The sequence below is a fragment of the Salvelinus fontinalis genome, chromosome 17, assembly GCF_029448725.1.
Source record: "Salvelinus fontinalis isolate EN_2023a chromosome 17, ASM2944872v1, whole genome shotgun sequence".
In the NCBI taxonomy this organism is placed as follows: Eukaryota; Metazoa; Chordata; class Actinopteri; order Salmoniformes; family Salmonidae; genus Salvelinus; species Salvelinus fontinalis.
In genome coordinates, this window is record NC_074681.1 from 32,507,457 (window position 1) to 32,526,661 (window position 19,205).

Consider the following 19,205-nt stretch of genomic DNA (forward strand, 5'->3'; position numbering starts at 1 on the left):
ATAAACAGACTGGTACCCAGGCTAGCTTATTCCCTCCAGATTCAGAGAGTCTTCCAGCAGAAGTTCTGGAAAAGCGGGGGATTTTGGGAAAGCCACGGCATCTCGCAGTGTGTCTACATACCTGTGAATATGAAGTTATGTTTGAATAGTTTTAGCACATTTATGGTAATTTGGTTGATTTACATTGAACCCTGGCCTACTCGGCATTCAATATTTCAGCGAAGTCAGCATTGTTTAGCAGTCAGGAAGCCTGGAGGAGGTTTACTATGGCGGATTACTGTCCTGACATCTGAGGGCTTCCCGAACTCAAATGTGACGGAGCAGCATTTCTCTAAGTCCCACGTCTTACTGTCGACCTGACCATTTCTCCTGTCAGAATGATCATGTTTGGCATTTGACAGTTCAGTCAGGAGCTGAACTTGGAATTCAGATAAGAGAAAAAACAAGCACACCTCACTATAGCAACTAGACCCATGCACTTAATGTTTTGGAAGACAGAAGAAAATACACTTTCATTGAGTCACCAGAATTAGAACTGACAAACATAACACCACAAATAGCCCCTCTCATATCTCACACTCAGCCAGCAAAAAACAATGAAAATGTTTGCACTCACTAATTTAAGTCACTGGTTAAGATGCTTAAAATGCTCAATTCTAAATGCCTAAAATGGATATTAAAACCATACACCAACCAGTGTTCGCCAGTGGCCTCAGTGAGGATGCAGATGACATGAAGGACATGTTGCTACAGTAAAGTGTTGGTGATGTAGAGCCTAGACGTTTGCTGTAAAGCTTCAGTAGATCTCTTCCCAGGCCTGCTCTGAGTCTCATTTTGAACCCTGAGGCCTCTTGCACAGCTGCCAGCAGCATTAAACCAATTTCTGCTTCTGAATGTTTCCAGGACTCTAGGCCTGTTGGTCAAGCGCCTGGAGAGGGGAGGCAAGGCGCAGGAGCAGGGTCTGTTCCAGGAGAACGACTGCATCGTACGCATTAATAATGGAGACCTGCGGAACATCCATTTTGAACAGTAAGACACCTGTATCTACCGAGCCGGGGTGGACCACCGGTCCTGAGCCCCCTGCCCGCCAGTCCCTCCCCTGCTCCTCTCCCTCCATCTCCTCTCCACGGCTCTGTCTTCTAACCGGAGCAGGGCCTCTTCTGCCGCCGCTGTCTGTTGCAAAGCTAACCTCGTTCCTGTTTGACTCCTAGGTTGATCCTACTGTTGGGTCTTTGTAAAATGGAGGCTGGCTGCCATTCCTCTCAGCCTCTGTCCTCTCCATACCTTCAATCCTTTCAATATCCCCATATATCTATCAGCTCCATCGTCTGCTGTGAATACTAACCCCTCCCTGTTTGACTCTTAGGTCAAGCCTACCTTCAGTAGGTGCTACCTACTCAGCATCCATTCCTTTGTCTCGCAGCTCCATTGGCTCCCTCACTACCACTGCTTAACTTCCATAGCTTCTGGTTTTCAGTGATCTGTCTCTCTCTCTCGTCCTCAGCTCCTCTGTCTGACCAGATCCTAACACCCTAGCTAACTGCTGCTTCTTCCCATCCCACTCTGCTGCAGATACTGTTCCATAGAAATAGAATGAGTACTTCCTGCTTTACGCCTGTGGGTACACTCATAATGGCCTGCCATTATGGTGTCATTGCCTTGAATGGGGAGCCCATTCTATTCATTCTAGCTAAAGCTTCTGAATACAATGTTAAGTCTCTCTTTCTACTCTGTGGTCTACTGTATGTCTATGTCAACATCAACGGGCTGTTTCAGGTTTTGTGCTTTTCAGAAGCATAGGCACTACTGTCATGGATTTTCTGTGCGCACTCACTCACTCACAATAAACCTATGGCTATACTATAGCCCTCCCAGCCCAATCCTTAAAGATATAACATATAAGCTTTTCTGACATTTAGCATGTGTAAAACTGTCTGTTTTCATATATTTAATTCAACCCCAGTAAATAACCTGGGATGGGAAACAGATTACATCTTGTCTGGGACTTGATCTAGCCTGAAATTGGGAAGTCACTGGGCGATAGCCATTTCCTTTGGGAATATTATTAGTGGCTGGGAAAACAGATAGGAATTTTGGCAAGGAATTGCAGGGTCTTTGGGAGTGGGGTTATGATGTCTGTTCAGCTTTTTTTTGAGAGGAGATATCTACATCCCAAATAGCACCCTATGCCCTATATAGTACACTGCTTTTGCCCAGAGCCCTATAGCCCCTGGCCTAGGGTGCCATTGGGAGCGCATCCGAGATGACTAGCAAAGTCAACTTTACTGTACTGTAACAGGTGTGGCGAACAAGCCTCCTGCTACGGCAACATTACACTCAATAGATGTTTTCAGTTCACACCTACCTTACCTCATGTTGAAGGGGTTGAAAAGGATTTCTCTCCAATCATTCTATGAAAAGCCCATTCCTTTCATCTGTAGCCAATTGAGGGATTACATGATAAAACCTGGCAAACCTATTCTAAAGCTGTACATGGTTACTTTCAACAGGCTTTAATCACTGATACACAGTGCAGGTGGACCACCACTAGTGTGTAACGTGTCTGCGTGATCCACCAGCCCTGTTTTGACTGTAGGGTTGCAAAATTCCAGTAACTTTCCCAAAACCTGGTTTTGGATGATTCAGGTTTCCAGAAAACCCAAAGGAATGTTAGAGAAATTACCCGTGATTTTGCCACACTGGTTGATTGACTGTTGTTTTGGTTCTGTCTCCCTCAGAGCCCAGAACATGTTCCGCCAGGCCATGCGTTCCCCGGTCATCATGTTCCACGTGGTTCCCAACCTGATGAAGGCCCAGTACGAGCAGCTGTCACACAGCGAGAGGAACCCCAACGTGGCCTACTCCTCTGGACGCTTCAGCCCCGACTCCCTAGCTAGCGAGAGAGGCAGCACCACCTCAGGCCTGGACCACACCCCACAGGTCTCTCTCTGTTTTTCTATATTCGCTGTCGTTGCTTTTAGAATGCAAGGCACATTCCTGTGAAAACAGACAATAAAATACTGTCTTATCTTAATTCACAGTCCCGTGGTCCCCATCCCCACCCTCACCCGGAGCAGGGCGACGCCTACACCCCTCTACCCCACCCCCATGGGGGCTCCATGGGCAAGCCCCCATCCGGCCACGCCCCCTCCCCTCACAGGGTGCTCAACTCAACCCCCACGGCGGGCTTCACTAAAAAGGTTGGCAGGAGACTCAACATCCAGCTCAAGAAAGGTCAGCATCCATCCCACACACACACACACCTAAAGATCAGCATCTGTTTAACCTCAGGAGGGCCGTGAGCTTTTCCTGACTGTGGCCATCCCAAGGCCCAGAGGTTGTTTTTTTTCAGGTCAGTTCATGTGGTCAGGAAAAGCTCCTGGTCCTACATATTGAATGGTCGGAAATCCATTCTTCACAGAGGTGGTTTGTGATTAGCCCGACAGAGAAAGCATCGCTGTAATCCTCTCCAGCCATGGTGGGTCTGAGAAAATTGCATTCTTTCCTTCCCTTATTCTAAGAATTTAGCTTCTCAGCCTCTCAGAAGAAGAATAACTTGTGTTTAGGTTTGTGTGATGAAGTTGTATGAATAAATTATTCTTCTATTTGGGACTTCAAAGAAGATGTTGTCAAATTGTTTGGTTCAAAAGATATATTCATATTATTACTGTCACTTCAAAATAAATACATACAGTACCAGTCAAAAGTTTGGACACACCTACTCATTCAAGGGTTTTTCTTTATTTTTACTTTTTAATAATAGTGAAGACATCAAAACTATGAAATACCACATACGGAATCATGTAGTAACCAAAAAAGATTTAAACAAAAATGAAAATCTATTTAATATTTGAGATTCTTCAACGTGCCACCCTTTGCCTTGATGACAGCTTTGCACACTCTTGGCATTTTCTCAACCAGCTTCACCTGGAATGCTTTTCCAACAGTCTTGAAGGAGTTCCCACATATGTGCTGAGCACTTGTTGGCTGCTTTTCCTTCACTCTGCGGTCCAACTCATCCCAAACCATCTCAATTGGGTTGAGTTCGGGTGATTGTGGAGGCCAGGTCATCACTCTCCTTCTTGGTCAAATAGCCCTTACATAGCCTGGAGGTGTGTTTTTGGTCATTGTCCTGTTGGAAATCAAATTATAGTCCCTAAGCACAGACCAAGTTTTGATGGCGTATCGCTGCAGAATGCTGTGGTAGCCATGCTGGTTAAGTGTGCCTTGAATTCTAAATAAAACACACATTGTCACCAGTAAAGCACCATCACACCACCTCCTCCATGCTTCATGGTGGGAACCACACATGCGGAGATCATCCGTTCACCTACTCTGCGTCTCACAAAGACACGGTGTCCGGAAACAAAAATCTCAAATTTGGACTCATCAGACCAAAGGACAGATTTCCAGCAGTCTAATGTCCTTTGCTCGTGTTTCTTGGCACACCTGTTAATTGAAATGCATTCCAAGTGACAACCTCATGACAGCTTTGCATTCTCTCAAACTGCATCATCAAGGCAAAGGGTGGCTACTTTGAAGAATCTCAATTATAAAATATATTTTGATTTGTTTAACACTTTTTTGCTTACTTTTCTTAATGTTTTATTTAACTAGGCAAGTCAGTTAAGAACAAATTCTTATTTACAATGACGGCCTACCCCGACCAAACCCGGACGACGCTAGGCCAATTGTGCGGTGCCCTATGGGACTCCCAATCACGGCCGGTTGTGATACAGCCTGGAATCGAACCAGGGTCTGTAGTGACACCTCAAGCACTGAGATGCCGTGCCTTAGACCGCTGCGCCACTCGGGAGCTTTATTGCTACATGATTCCATACGTGTTATTTCATAGTTTTAATGTCTTCACTATTATTCTAGAATATACATAAAAAAATAAAGAGAAACCCTGGAATGAGTAGGTGTCCAAAATTTTGACTGGTACTGTACGCTTCTCATTGCTCTTTTAATGAACAGACACACACATCAGAATCATTCAATGTAGCCTTAAATGTCAATAAAGATGGCCAAAAGGCCTCCCACTTTTGCCTGAAACGGTAGAGAGAAAATGTGTACCCGATCCAGATTGATCCATTCATTCCTATTTCAACACATCTCTGGAGTGTATGTGGTGACTGACAGCTGGACAGAGTTGGCACAGCACAGGCCTCTGCAATAGGAGACACACGCAGGCAGGTAGGCAGGCCATAGAAGACCAGTTGTATGTGCCGGCACGGGCACACAGAGGGCTTGTTGCTAGGCAGCCAATCGTCCGCGTAGTGTACACTGTGTCAAAAGGCATGTTGAAAATCAACGGGCCGCTCCGTATGGCACACTAGCACTGTAGGGATCTCTTCACTGCCTTGGCCAGGTATGATGGATGTATCCCAAACAGCACCCTATTCGCTATAGTGCACTATTTTTGACCACGACCCATAGTGCTCTGGTCAAAAGTAGTGCACTATGTAGGGAATAGGGTGCCATTTATACAGTCCCCACAGATCACATTCAGGTGTGTATCATACTATTAGGTTTTTATTCACTTCCTTTTGAAAGGAGGCCTACATTAACATAGCACTGTTAATAACATCCATGGCCTTTGGCTTATTTGTTTTGTTTTGACTGCAGCAGACTGAACCTTGTTTGGTGGATAGATTTAGTTGGTTTGTTGACATCTTAAAGGGATACTTCAGGATTTTGGCAATGAAGACCTTTATCTACTTCCCCAGAGTCTGATACCATTTTTATGTCTGTGTGTGCAGTTTGAAGGAAGTTGCTTACTAGCTTTCAGCGCAATGACTGGAAGTCTATGGTAACAGCTAGCTTTTACCATAGACTTCCAGTCATTGTGCTAATGCTAGTTAGCAATTGTGCTAACGCTAGTTAACAACTTCCTTCAAACTGCACACGCAGACATAAAAATGGTATCCACGAGTTAATCTGACTTTGGGGAATTAAATAGAGGGCTTTTTTTGCAGAAATCCTGACGTATCCCTTTAAGATGTCAACAAAACAAACTCACTGGCCTTTTCACAAAACCCAAACTCTTAACACAATCAATCTGGGGTATTAGAAAGACTGAGCTAACGTGTCTTGAAAGATCCAGTGTACCATATGAAACACATTAATGCTAATGCCATTTACCGGTAACTATAATACGTGCCCGTCCTATGGTGGGAAGTTGATTGGCTTATTGACATGGAGGGGATTTAGATTGCTCTGAAACAGAATCCTCAGAGAGTTCTGGAATCGTCTCTGTGTTTGCCTTGCTTGCATTACCATACACAGCTCAGACAGTCAGACAGAGGGATTAGGCTTGGCAGACATTCTCCTAATGATCGGACTGTGGTGCCGGCGGGAGAGGAGAGAGGGATACCATCCTCAACCTCTGGACTCTGGATTCAGGCCGGGAGGATTCCGCAGGTCAACACTGAGACAAAACGCAATCTTTCATACTAGCTGTCCAGAATCCTTCCCATGTTGCATTTTCACTTTGTAATGCCTTATGGCCATGTCTGAATACCCATACTTGCGTTGTAAATAGGCTTTTTGCGTATGCGAATTGAAAACGTTTTATAGTAAGGGAAATTTCGAACATTTAGTATGCTTTAAATGCCAGGATGTCATAGCCATTTTGGCTTTACATCTAGAAATCGCTGCGTGCTATTGAGGAAGAGAATGGTCTTTTCCGACCCACGTGTTTGACAACAGCTGATAATCAAGAGAAGGGGTCGCAAAATGAACAGATGGCGGGAAGCAACGCAATTGCAAATTAGATTACACATTCTCGGTATGGGTGAGCCTAGTATGTTGATATTTGTTGCTTACTGCGTACATTCCCACTAAACGGTATGATCTAAATACTACAAAGTATGATTAATACACAGTATGTCGTTTTAGTAAGTAGTAGGCAAGACAGATTTCAAACACAGCCAGAATGTCTTGCTGCTGTGTAGATCTGACTGTACCTGTGATATGAGGGGAGTCAAAATGTGTCAGGCATTCTCGCACGTACACACCCTCCTGTTTCGTCCCTTAGGTCCAGAGGGTCTGGGTTTCAGCATCACTTCGCGCGACGTCCCCATCGGCGGCTCGGCGCCCATCTACGTGAAGAACATCCTGCCCCGAGGAGCTGCCATCCAGGACGGACGCCTCAAAGCTGGAGACAGGCTGCTGGAGGTGAGACCTGAGACCAGGGGGATACATCAGTAAAACGCTCTCATTGTCTGGTCACCCTGTTTCTAGATCTCTGTTCCCAGTGGTTTATGTTAGCCTCTAATACGGTGTGACGTCTGGCACGTCATGTTGTTTAGGCTCATAATAGTGTCTTGGTGGGATCAGTTTAAGTGAATGGCAGCGTGTTCCTCAGTGTGGGATTTAGGGGTCAAAAGCGGAATGTGAATCTGTATGTTACTAATTGCCGTATGTGTTCCAGGTAAATGGAGTGGACTTGGTTGGTCGGACCCAGGAGGAAGTGGTCGCTCTGCTGAGGGCCACGCCTATGGGAGGAGCTGTGGGGCTGGTGGTGCTACGGCAGGAGGAGACCTTCCTGGTAGGTGTCTCTGCTCCCCTACCACCGCACGCTCTACATTCCCTCCTCTCTAGGATGCTTAGAGTCCCCGTTTGTCATAATGTCCCCTACTCTCAGGAAAGTGTGTGTGTACATCAATATGCATGTCTTTGGGACCTGTGGTTGTGTGCGTCTTATACCCTGTCACGGTTAATCTCCCAAGTTCCCCAGTAAGTATTGTGTGTTCCTTCCATTCTCCTCCTCACACAACATGCCAATGCAGCATGCAGATTGATTGTGCTACTCTGTCTCGGCGCTACTCTTTATTATCCTCGTGCACGTCCCAAATTACATCCTATTCCCTACATAGTGCACTACTTTTGCTCAGAGCCCAATGGATCCTGGTCAAATGTAGTGCACTATGTATGGGGTAGGGCACCATTTAGGACGTATTCCCTGATCCAAGTATTCTCGGTGGGAACCTGTAGCGCTCCGCTCCCTCAGAACAAATTGGATAGATTGATTGATGGATGGGTGAGAAAGCGGGCAGGTTAGGGACAGACTGAGAAATGCACTTGTTGTTGTGTGGAATATCAATCAGATTCAGAGCCCACACAATAGGTCCTGTTCAAAAGTAGTGCACTAAATAGGGAATAGGGTGCCATTTGAAACGCAGACATGGTATGTTGTCAGAGTGACTAGAGGGTGACTACTCAGTTGGAGATTATAATGGCTCATGCCATGTAATGTGTTTATATAGACACTTCTTTGTGTTTTAATTTGTTTTAATTGAAAGGTTTTGTCAATACACATGTTTTTTTAATGAAACAACACATCTGGGGTTCCGGTAGTGTGTCTGATGAAAGGAATAGGGAGAGTTAATGCTGGTGTTATTGCTGAGGTCTAAATCATAGTGCTTGTGTTCCAAATGACACGCTATTACCTACAAAGTCCACTACTTATGACCAGTGGCCCTGGTCAAAGTAGTGCACTATAAAGGGAATAGGGAGCCATTTGGAGCGTGCTTCTGAGGTTGATCAGTATTTACTACCCAAGTCACTGGCTACTATACGATCTCCCAACCAAACCATCAGTATGCTTCTTTAACACCCTGGCTGTTGCGCCAGGCTGAGTTATAGAACAGAGTAGCACTTAAATCCCCCCTGTTGTGATAATAATGGGCCAGAGTTTTCTCCTCTCACCATTAGTGGGTCCCAGCCATCAGCACCAGCACCCAACAGCAGGTTCAACCAACCCCACCAACAGTGACAGTTATTACAACTGAAGACGCACACACCCTATTGGCTGGCTGTCACTCTGGGCCAATCATTCTGGCTGGGCTGAGTTAGATGTTGAGCCCAGGGGCGTTCATCCAGGCCTCATCGGGATCAATACTCATCTTTTGATTAGTCCAGAGCCTTTCTTTCACTCAGGAGGATGTGTCCCAAATAGAACACCCTTTTCCCTATGGGACCCTGGTCAACAGTAGTGCACTATGTAGGGAATAGGGTGCCATTTGGGACGCAAGCTCGAGATATCTGTCTGCTATCTCGTCTGACACACATGACGGGGGGGGGGGGGGGGGGTATAAATATTACACAGCGGAGAGAGAACCGCTTCTACCCCCAGGGGGAACACAGGCCTGGTTCTTCTGACTCTAGTAGTGGGGAAGAGAGCAGCAGCAGCTACTCTGAGTTATTCCCAGCCCCCAGGCGATGATTACTGATATGCTGGTAATATCCACAGAAGGGCTATAGTGGTACATGTGAGTATGTAGTTTGGTAAAGAAATGCACTCTGTTGGAATGTGTGAACACTGGGTAGCCCTCTTCTACTGCACAGTCTACATTAGGTCAATGGATGATGGTTATTAGACGGTAGTTTGGATTTCTGTCAGTCTACTCCAGGGGTATTCAAATGTGAGCCTGGAGGTACAGAGAACTGCTGGTTTTCTGTTTTACCTGAACAATGAATTGGACCCACCTGGTGTCCCAGGTCTAAATCAGTCTTTAATTAGAGGAAGATGAACATCAGCAGTGGAACTGGCTTCACGGTCCAGATTGGAATGTGCCTGACGTGCTCCTCCCTCAGTTAGATTTGATGTACAGTATTGCTGCTAACATGTGTAATTGACCACTGTTTCTTCTGACACCCTGTTTCCTCTAGAATGCAGAGCCCCAGATGCAAAACCCCAGAGATTTGGTAAGAGTCACTCAAACCCTATGTTTACCTGTTACCTGTCCCCTACACTGAGTCAGTGGAGGCTGGTGAGGGGAGGATGGCTCATGATAGTGGTTGAAATGAGTGGAATGGTATCAAATATAAAGAAACCATTCATTCTCTTCCAGCCAATACTTTGAGCCTGTTCTCCACTAATGCCACCACTGTCCCTGACCCACCCACCCTGGCTGCCTCTGCTAAACACCCTGCCCGGCTCCTGTGGCATGTTGGCCTGCGACACTGCTTGAGTAGAGGGGAACTTACTTCGTCTAAAGAAGGGGGAGCTCCATGCATCAACCTACACTGGCATAGAACATAGCTGTACTCTCAACAGTCCTTTGTAGTGTAAAGGACGGCATACAAAACTCCCAAGACTATGCACGTCACTTCCAGTGCAGTTCAGATTGTCCTCTGCTTTGCCTCTTAGTAACGTGGTAGATATTTTCAGGTGTGTAAGTGTCAAGCGTCGACCGTTGTCAAAAGACATTAATGTATGATGTGTGCAGTCAAACTAAATGTACTTTATTGCACAATTCTGCATGTCCCGTTATGCACTGAGTTCAGTAGAGTACTGTAGAGAAGGGTGTATTTTCACTACTTGATAATCTGCTCAGGGACACGCCCAGTGATGCAGTGCCATTAACAACCTGGTCATCGATGACTTTCTCTGAATGCGGTCGATTGCTCATTGTGCTATTTGACTTTGTTTGGGGACATTGGCAGACCATTTACATTGCTTTTACGTCAACTGAGAGAGACGTCATCATTGACTGAGCCACTGTGTAGTAGGACTGTATTTAAACATAGAATTGGGTCCTTGTTGTTTTCACCACCTCTATTTTTTTAAATTACATTTTATTTATTTTGTTGAACCTTAATTTAACGAGGCAGAGGGTTTGTTATTCTGGGTTGTTATACTATCAAGGTGATTCGTTATGAACTATGTCAGCCAGCCATTCTCAAGCTTTATTGACCAGCTAATTTGGTGCTTCTGTGACGTGTTCAGTTTGCTCCTCACTTCCCGCTCCTCGGTTGGAGAGCGAGGTAGCAGCCCAGAGTGGGCGTTCCACGTTCCCTGTGCTCCTGTGATACCTGACAGCTGCCTGCATTCATGATTCTTATAAGCGCGGTCGGTGGCCAAATGGAGAACGGTCTCGGTTATGATCCCAGCTGGCATATCAAACCCATTGTGCCTTCGTCTCCTGATGATCTAACTATGGCTTTACTTCAGGGTGGTCCTTCCCTTTCCAGTAAACCATTCATACCAGACCAGGAGGTGTGTCATGGCTGTTGTTAGAACGGCCTCATTTGGATCGGCTCCGGAGTGTTATCGTTGTGCTCAGATGAGACACAATCCAGAGTTGGGCACCTTAGATCCCTGAGTAATCTCTCACTCCTGTGTGATTCTACAAGCCTCGCCAATGAATTCCTTCATGAAGTTGGCCTACACGTTTTACACCTTAGATCTCAAGGCTGTACCTCTCTCTGTCGCTCTCTCTCTGTCGCTCTCTCTCTGTCGCTCTCTCTCTGTCTGTCTCTCTCTGTCTGTCTCTCTCTGTCGCTCTCTCTCTGTCGCTCTCTCTCTGTCGCTCTCTCTCTGTCGCTCTCTCTCTGTCTCTGTCTCTCTGTCATTCTCTCTCTGTCTCTGTCTCTCTCTCTCTCTCTCGTGTATGATTTTACAATCCTCGCCAATGAATCCCTTTGTTCTCTCCTTCCTGGCATATTCCCTCCATAATGGGCTCCACAATTATACACAGCAGATGTTATCTCTTGTTAGAGGCTTTGTTCCACACAACTCTCAACAACACATGAACTTCACTGTTCTGTTGTGGTGGCAGGCAGACAGCAGCACTGAGGCTCTGATACTAGTACAGAACATGGGCTCTGGTCAAAAGTAGTGCACTATATAGGGAATAGGGTGCCATTTGGGAACCAGTCTGTGTTTCCGGGTAGGAGACCGTTTTAGCGCATTAGCCCCCCCCCCCCCATCTCATCTGAATGGCCCTCCTCCAGTAGCTGGATGGAGGGAGGAAGGCAGGGTGGGATGGAGGGAGACTGGGGGACGGGGGAACAAAGCTAAGAGCTCCACACGCCAAACGGCACGCTCTCTCTGTACTGGACCAATTAACCCGAGGCCTCACTTGAAGCCATAGCAGCCTGCATCCACTCTCCCATCCCCCCTCTCACTAAAACAGGTCGAACACACAGAGACAATAGGCAACATCACTTTGACCCTCCACATGAATTAGCTCAGCACTTTGGCAACGTTAATAATTAATAAACGTAAAGTCGCTGTTAATAATTGATTATCTCTGTGTGAGGTGGGGGTTGGGGGGTCTGCCGTTACCCAGAGGTGCATGCTATTGTTGACACTATGGGGGCTGTTGACACTATGGGCCCTGGTCAAAAGTAATACACTATATAGCCAACAAAGTGCCATTTGAGATGCACCCATGAACAAGGTTAGTTGCCACTCCTGCTGACATTTCTGGGGTTTGTTGCTTGTGTGGCATTGGTACCATGGAAAGACGAGGCCTGCGGTGGTCTCTGGTGTGTGTGTGGAATGTAACCACAGGTCTGACTGTTCCCCTCTCCAGCGTTGCTCGGTGAGGGAGGCCGTGTCGGCCACGAAGCCCCACTGGCTGACTGAGGTAACCACCCACAACAGTGAGTGCGTCCCAAATGGCACCCGTGTCCCTATGTAGTGTGATCCTGTAGTGCACCATACAGGGCAAAGGGTGCCATTTGGGACGCACCCAGTGCCTCCGCATGACATCATCCCTCTGCTCTGTGGGACTGAATCAATCAGGAGCCATGAAGCAAAGGTAACACTTTGGACTGTTGTGCAGCATATTGAATGAGAGTCAGTTGGGCTGTTAATTTGGGACTGCCTAAGTAACAGTAAATGTGGCCGTGGGTGGGTATGCCCTGTGATCTATACGCTCTGTCACTCTGTGCTGATTTAGGAAGTAACTGCCTTTTCACCTGCCGTCGCAGGGCAACACTGATCTAATACATGTAGGCTACGTCTCAAATGGCACCCTGTTCCCTATATAGTGCACTTCGAAACATGGCCCATATGGCTTTGGTCAAAACTAGTGCATTATGGCCTCCCGAGTGGTGCAGCGGTCTAAGGTAGTGCTAGAGGCGTCAGGACAGACCCGGGTTCAATCCCAGGCTGTATTGCAGCCGGCTGCGGCCGGGAGACCCATGAGGCGGGGCACAATTAGCCCGGCGTCGTCCGGGTTAGGGGAGGGTTTGACTGTCTGGGATGTCCTTGTCCCATCGCGCTCTAGTGACTCCTTGTGGCGGGCCGGGCACAGTGCACGCTGACTTCTGTCGCCAGTTGTACAGCGTTTCTTCCGACACATTGGTGCGGCTGGCTTCCGGGTTAAGCGAGCAGTGTTTTGGACATTAGGAAATTGGGGAGAAAAAGGGGTAAAAAGTTGTTTTTTTAAATAAGCAGTGCATTATATAGGGTGCCATTTGCAATACACATTAGTTTAAATCCACTGCTAATAATATCCGTAATAGCTGATATCATCGTGAACTTCTTGTTCTGGTGGTATTATTAGTTACACTGAGTTACAGAAAGTGGATTTTGAAAAGGCATCCGTGCCAGTTACCATGTAATGTAATGTAAAGCCAAGCCACGTTGATCTATGGTCACACAGACACATTTTCGACTCCCTCGACGCCGATGAATAATTGTTGTGGCTCTTTCTGCCCCCGCGCTCTGCCTCGCGCGCGCGCACACAGTGTTATTTGTGCCCCCGTGCAGATGCGACTGCATTCATGTCTCTAGTGTGTGAATGTATGAGTCAATCAGAAGGCCCAGTGACTCTAGTGGAGAACAAGCTCTTGCCTTAATTAAAGTGATGTTTCAAGCTGCCACCTGTTCCTGCGTATACAGCACGCTGTGACTGGGAGCAGCTGCTAGCTGGGTAATTGCCATCACACAGCCACAGTATAGAGGAGGAAGAGGCCATGGATAGATCTGGAGTCTCATTCTAATCTGAAGCCATTCTAATCTCGTGTGTACTGCGCGCGATGTGTGGATGTTTAGGCGGGTGAGGCAGGGGCTGTTGCTCTTTGTGAATATGCCTCAGAGATGGGAGTTATTTAAAAAACACATGACCTCGTATAACGGTGATTATGCAGGACTGAAAGGTGACGTCCTTTTCTTTGCTCACAGTTCCACTGTGTTTAATGACTCGCCCTCCGTGAGGAATGTGACGGTGTGTGTGTGTGTGTGCGTGCGTGCGAGTCTCTCTTTGTGCACCGCACACACCTCCACATCAGTCTGTCTGGACGCCTCTGTCTATCCCCCAGGTGTTTGATATTCATGGTCTATCAGCATGCGGTCTAAGGCAGATAGTGAGAGAGAGAGAGGAGAGCTGCTTTAAAAAAAAGAGCCTCAGAAGCGTTCAGGGCTCTCCACATGGGCTCCCTCCAGCAATTACATCCTCCACTGCCTCCTCATCTCTCCTCTCCTCTTTGCGCTTTTAATTCGTTTCAAGTGACTTTTTGATTCAATCAAATCGACAGGTTTGTTTGGGAAAGTTGAGAGCACACCTCTAATCGCTTCAGGTGATGCTGTTGGGAGCGATCGGGGGCGTGAGTGAGGCCAGGGGTGTGTCGGAGCCAGGGCCGTAGGGGTTGAGATTAGGGACGGGAGTGGAGGTGCCATTTTATTCACTCTGTGGAATACAAAGCACCTTGCAGCCTGGGTTGCTGAGGAGAGGAGGGGAAGAGAAGGCAGTTCTGCAATTGTGTTCCACATGGATTCATCCTCTCTCTCCCTCTATCGCTCTCACTGTCTCTCTCTTCCTCTGTCTCTTTTTCTCCTCTTTCTCTGTTCTCTTTCTCTCTATTCCCCCGCCCGCTCCCTCTCCTTCGGTCTCTCCACAAAGTAATTCAATCTCTCTCTGCAAACAATGGGAGCTAATGAATGTATGACACTGAGCTTGATTATGACTGCATTCATTACACATGCACATAATTGCTAGTAGTTTAGTGTGCAGATTTATTCAGAGGACAGCTGTCAATTGACAAGGCAGAGAGAATAGCTTTTTTGTTATTCAATGAGGCTCAGGCACCTGTTGCATTTTCTGGTATACTGTATGTGTCTGCTTCTGTGTGTAGATAATGCTCTTAATTGTATAGTGTCTTTTGGGGGCCTGCGAGGTGATCACAGAATCAAATCAAAATTGATTTGTCAAATGCTTACTTACGGGCCCTTCCCAAAAATGCATTAAAAAATATTGAAAAATGATAACACAAGGAATAAATATAAAATGAGTAATGATAACTAAGCTATATGCACAGGGTACCAGTACCGAGTCGCCGTCCCGGGGTACGAGGTAATTGAGGTAGATATGTACAGTACATATAGGTAGGGGTAAAGTGACTAGGCATACTTATTGTCATCAGATACTCCATTCTTCTGACAATGTGTTTAGTCACAATGTCAATGTAGGCTCTGCTTTGCTACAGAAGACCATAATCCATTCAGAACACCGACTTGTAGGATCTCTATGACAGACAGTGTATCCAACCTTTGCCCCAAGAACACACATGTTCATGCTGAAGTTTTCTAATCTGTAACTAAACTCATAGATGTGAGTTGGTCATCCCATAGCTCCTGATGCTGAAGAGCGTCGGAATCAGCATAGCTGCGTCCCAAACGACACCCCTATTCCCTACAGGACCAGTCAAAAGTTTGAACACACCTACTCATTCATAGGTTTTTCTTTATTTTTTACTATTTTCTTTGTAGAATAATAGTGAAGACATCAAAACTATGAAATAACACATATGGAATCATGTAGTGACCCAAAAAGTGTTAAACAAATCCAAATATATTTTAGATTCTTCAAAGTAGCCCCCTTCTGCCTCGGTGACAGCTTTGCACACTCTTGGCATTCTCTCAACCAGCTTCATGAGATAGTCACCTGGAAAGCATTTCAATTAACAGGTGTGCCTTGATTTAATTTGTGGAATTTCTTTCCTTAATGCATTTGAGCCAATCAGTTGTGTTGTGACAAAGTAAAGGGTGGTTACTTTGAAGAATATTAAATATATTTTGATTTGTTTAACACTTTCTGGTTACTACATGATGTTATATGTGTTATTTCATAGTTTTGATGTCTTCATTATTATTCTACAATGTAGACAATAGTAAAAATAAAGAAAAACCTTGGAATGAGTAGGTGTGTCTAAACTTTTGACTGGTACTGTATACAGTATAGTGCGCAAATGTTGACCAGGCCCTGGTTAAAAGTAGTACACTATGGAGGGAATAGAGTGCCATTTGGGACACTAATCTTGTATTCGCCTATCAGTAGATCTCACACTAGCAGAAATGATCAGTGACACCATCCTTTCTCCCTCCCTCCGTTCTAGAAGGTTGAGGAGGATGACCTGGTGTTGACCCCTGACGGTACCAGGGAGTTCCTGACCTTTGAGATCCCTCTGAGTGACTCGGGGTCGGCAGGGTTAGGGGTCAGCGTCAAGGGCAACCGCTCCAAGGAGAACCACGCTGACCTAGGCATCTTCGTCAAGTCCATAATCAACGGAGGAGCTGCCTGCAAGGTGAGCCCCCCCCCCCCCCCCCCCCCCTTTAGGATTCCGATGTTCATGGTCATATAAGTAATGATGTATTTTCTGGAGTTTATCTGCCTATTGGCATCTTCTGTCTATCAGTTCTGATTTGACAGTGAACTTCATTGCTTTTTCTGCTATTTGTTATTCCACTGACAGTGCAGTAACCTTGGTGCCAGTCTGTTTCTTGCACTCTAGCCTACTCTCTAGGGAATTAAGTAGCCTGGGTGTCACTCGTTGTTCGCCTACTCTCTAGGGAATTAAGTAGCCTGGGTTTCACTCGTTGTTCGCCTACTCTCTAGGGAATTAAGTAGCCTGGGTTTCACTCGTTGTTCGCCTACTCTCTAGGGAATTAAGTAGCCTGTGTTTCACTCGTTGTTCGCCTACTCTCTAGGGAATTAAGTAGCCTGGGTTTCACTCGTTGTTCGCCTACTCTCTAGGGAATTAAGTAGCCTGGGTTTCACTCGTTGTTCGCCTACTCTCTAGGGAATTAAGTAGCCTGGGTTTCACTCGTTGTTCGCCTACTCTCTAGGGAATTAAGTAGCCTGGGTTTCACTCGTTGTTCGCCTACTCTCTAGGGAATTAAGTAGCCTGGGTTTCACTCGTTGTTCGCCTACTCTCTAGGGAATTAAGTAGCCTGGGTTTCACTCGTTGTTCGGTGTGACAAGGAGTTGGCAAGATGACGCAAGCAGATCTGGGACCAGATTAACAGCACAAGTGCTATTGCGTTGAACAGCCTGATCGTGGGTGTTGACTGATTCTGATCCAGCGTGTCATATGCTGTGTGAACAGGATAGACGGCTGCGGGTCAACGACCAGCTGATAGCGGTGAACGGGGAGTCATTGATAGGCAAGACCAACCAGGAGGCCATGGAGACGCTAAGGACGTCCATGTCGGTGGAGGGCAACAAACGCGGGACGATTCAGCTGATAGTGGCCAGGAGGGTCACCAAACGCAGTGAGGTAAGCCTAACCATCCCTCTGGGACAGCTGGGGAGATTATTGGACTAACACCAGTCTGAGGACAGGCTCATAGTAATGGCTGGAAACGGCATGAATGGAAACGTGTCCAACATGGTTTCCATGCATTTGATACCATTTCTTATATTCCATTCCAACCATTACTATAAGCCGTCCTCCTCTCACCGGCTTCCACTGAATAACACACGTCTGTGTGATGGTCGGCTTTTTGGAGGCAGCAGCTGATAGCGCTGTGGCTCTCCGTCCTCCTTTCCTTAGTTACTGCCAATGTATTGTTTTGTCTTTTCACATGTTTAATTACCTAATTAAAGATGCATGTTTTTTTTATGACTGCATTCTGTTTTGTGTATGCGTTTGTTTAGCTTATTTAGGAATAATGTCAAAAGACAACCCGTCACTCTGTGACCACTGACAACCCGTCACAAAGATGCCTTGAAGTTTGAAGTTTTTCCAAAAACACTTGATACAGTTGTTCAGTTATCTTTAACATACACCCTCCCACATGTCGTCCCCATGTTAAATTCCAAAGCCAGTGACACGTTCTGGACTGGAGAGCTCTGCTATGGATAGGATTTAAAGAACAGTTAGTCAGGTGGGTCACAGCAGTTCACACGACATGAGTTGCGTCCCAAATGGCACCCTATTCCCTATTTAGTGCACTACTTTTGAACAGGGGCGCTGGTCCACAATAGTGTGCTATGTAGGGAATAGGGTGCCATTTGGGACGTAGACGCGCTCTCTCTTAGCCTCGATGACCCGGGGTCTAATGGGGTAGTTGGTGACGGCTGGCCAACAAAGTATTTTTTCCATTTCAGTGTCATGATATTGGTACATACTCAAGACTATCCTGGCTTGATCACTTCTCTATCTAGTGTACTGCACTGCCCACTTTCCAGCAGTGTGTTGTTTGAAGTGTGAACTGTACGCCTCCATCCCTGCCTCTGCCTCTTGCTACGGTACATGTCAGACCTGAGATGCCCATGGCGCAGCTGGTAATTTAGCGCAGCTGGTAACTTAGCAGGGGCTAAGGGCTGAGCTGTCTGTTGCAGTCGGGGCATGCTGTGCTGTGGAGAAGCCAGGGGTGAGAGCAGAGAGCACTGGCCTTGAATGAGGTACAGACACACAGGGGAGACTCGTCGATATCTGCGTCACAGATACAGCTGAAAGGATGGCTTGGACTAGAGCATTATGGTTATAGGTGTCTATGTAGAAGAGGAATTATACTTAATTGATCCATTTCCCTTGCGGTCCACAGAGTATGTGATGTACCGTGTCTTCAGAATGTTTTCGTACCCCTTGACTTATTCCACATTTTGTTGTTACAGCCTGTATTCAAATGGGATTAAATATTTAAAAAATTCACCCATCTACACACAATACCCATAATGACTGTCCAAACAGCAAGTTACAATCGATCAAATCGCATTATTGTGTGTTCAGACAGCAGTCATTTGCTGGCATGGTTATGTTAGTTGTCATAGTAACAACAGGTGTATGCGCAGTGGTGTAGGCTGATTGGTGTTGGTTAGGGGTGTCAAAATCATTCCACGGAGGGACTAGTGTCTGCTGGTCTTAGGTTTTTCCTTTCAATGAAGACCTAGACAACCAGGTGAGAGGAGTGCCTCGAATCATTAGTGACCTTAATTCATCAATGCAGTACAAAGGAGGAGTGAAAACCCGCAGTACTCCTTGGAAAGAGTTTGACACTTGGTGCTCGTGGTTCCTATCACTCAGAAGATAAGTAGCAGGTGAAGATGAGAGCAATGCCTGCCATGGATGTTCCCCAGTTGCTTTGAATGTTCAAAATCAGAGTGCAAGAACACTTTTTTAAAGCCTCAAAGGATAAGTTGATCCAACTTTCAAAACACTATCTTTTTGGCTAGCCACAGCAG

General features: G+C 46.3%; 1 protein-coding gene across 4 annotated transcripts in view; it reads left to right on the top strand.

The window, feature by feature from the left end:
• The window catches only part of LOC129814175 (partitioning defective 3 homolog), a gene marked incomplete at its 5' end in the record, with an annotated part of 196,098 nt that overhangs the window by 80,730 nt on the left and 96,163 nt on the right, over positions 1–19,205 (top strand). For 2 of the 4 annotated variants that reach the window (XM_055867063.1, XM_055867065.1), the window contains 8 exon segments: positions 904–1,029; positions 2,739–2,940; positions 3,042–3,234; positions 7,040–7,179; positions 7,436–7,552; positions 9,676–9,711; positions 16,135–16,323; positions 17,125–17,295. In XM_055867063.1, coding sequence (XP_055723038.1) covers positions 904–1,029; positions 2,739–2,940; positions 3,042–3,234; positions 7,040–7,179; positions 7,436–7,552; positions 9,676–9,711; positions 16,135–16,323; positions 17,125–17,295 — 1,174 coding nt within the window. 4 annotated transcript variants of the gene reach the window in all.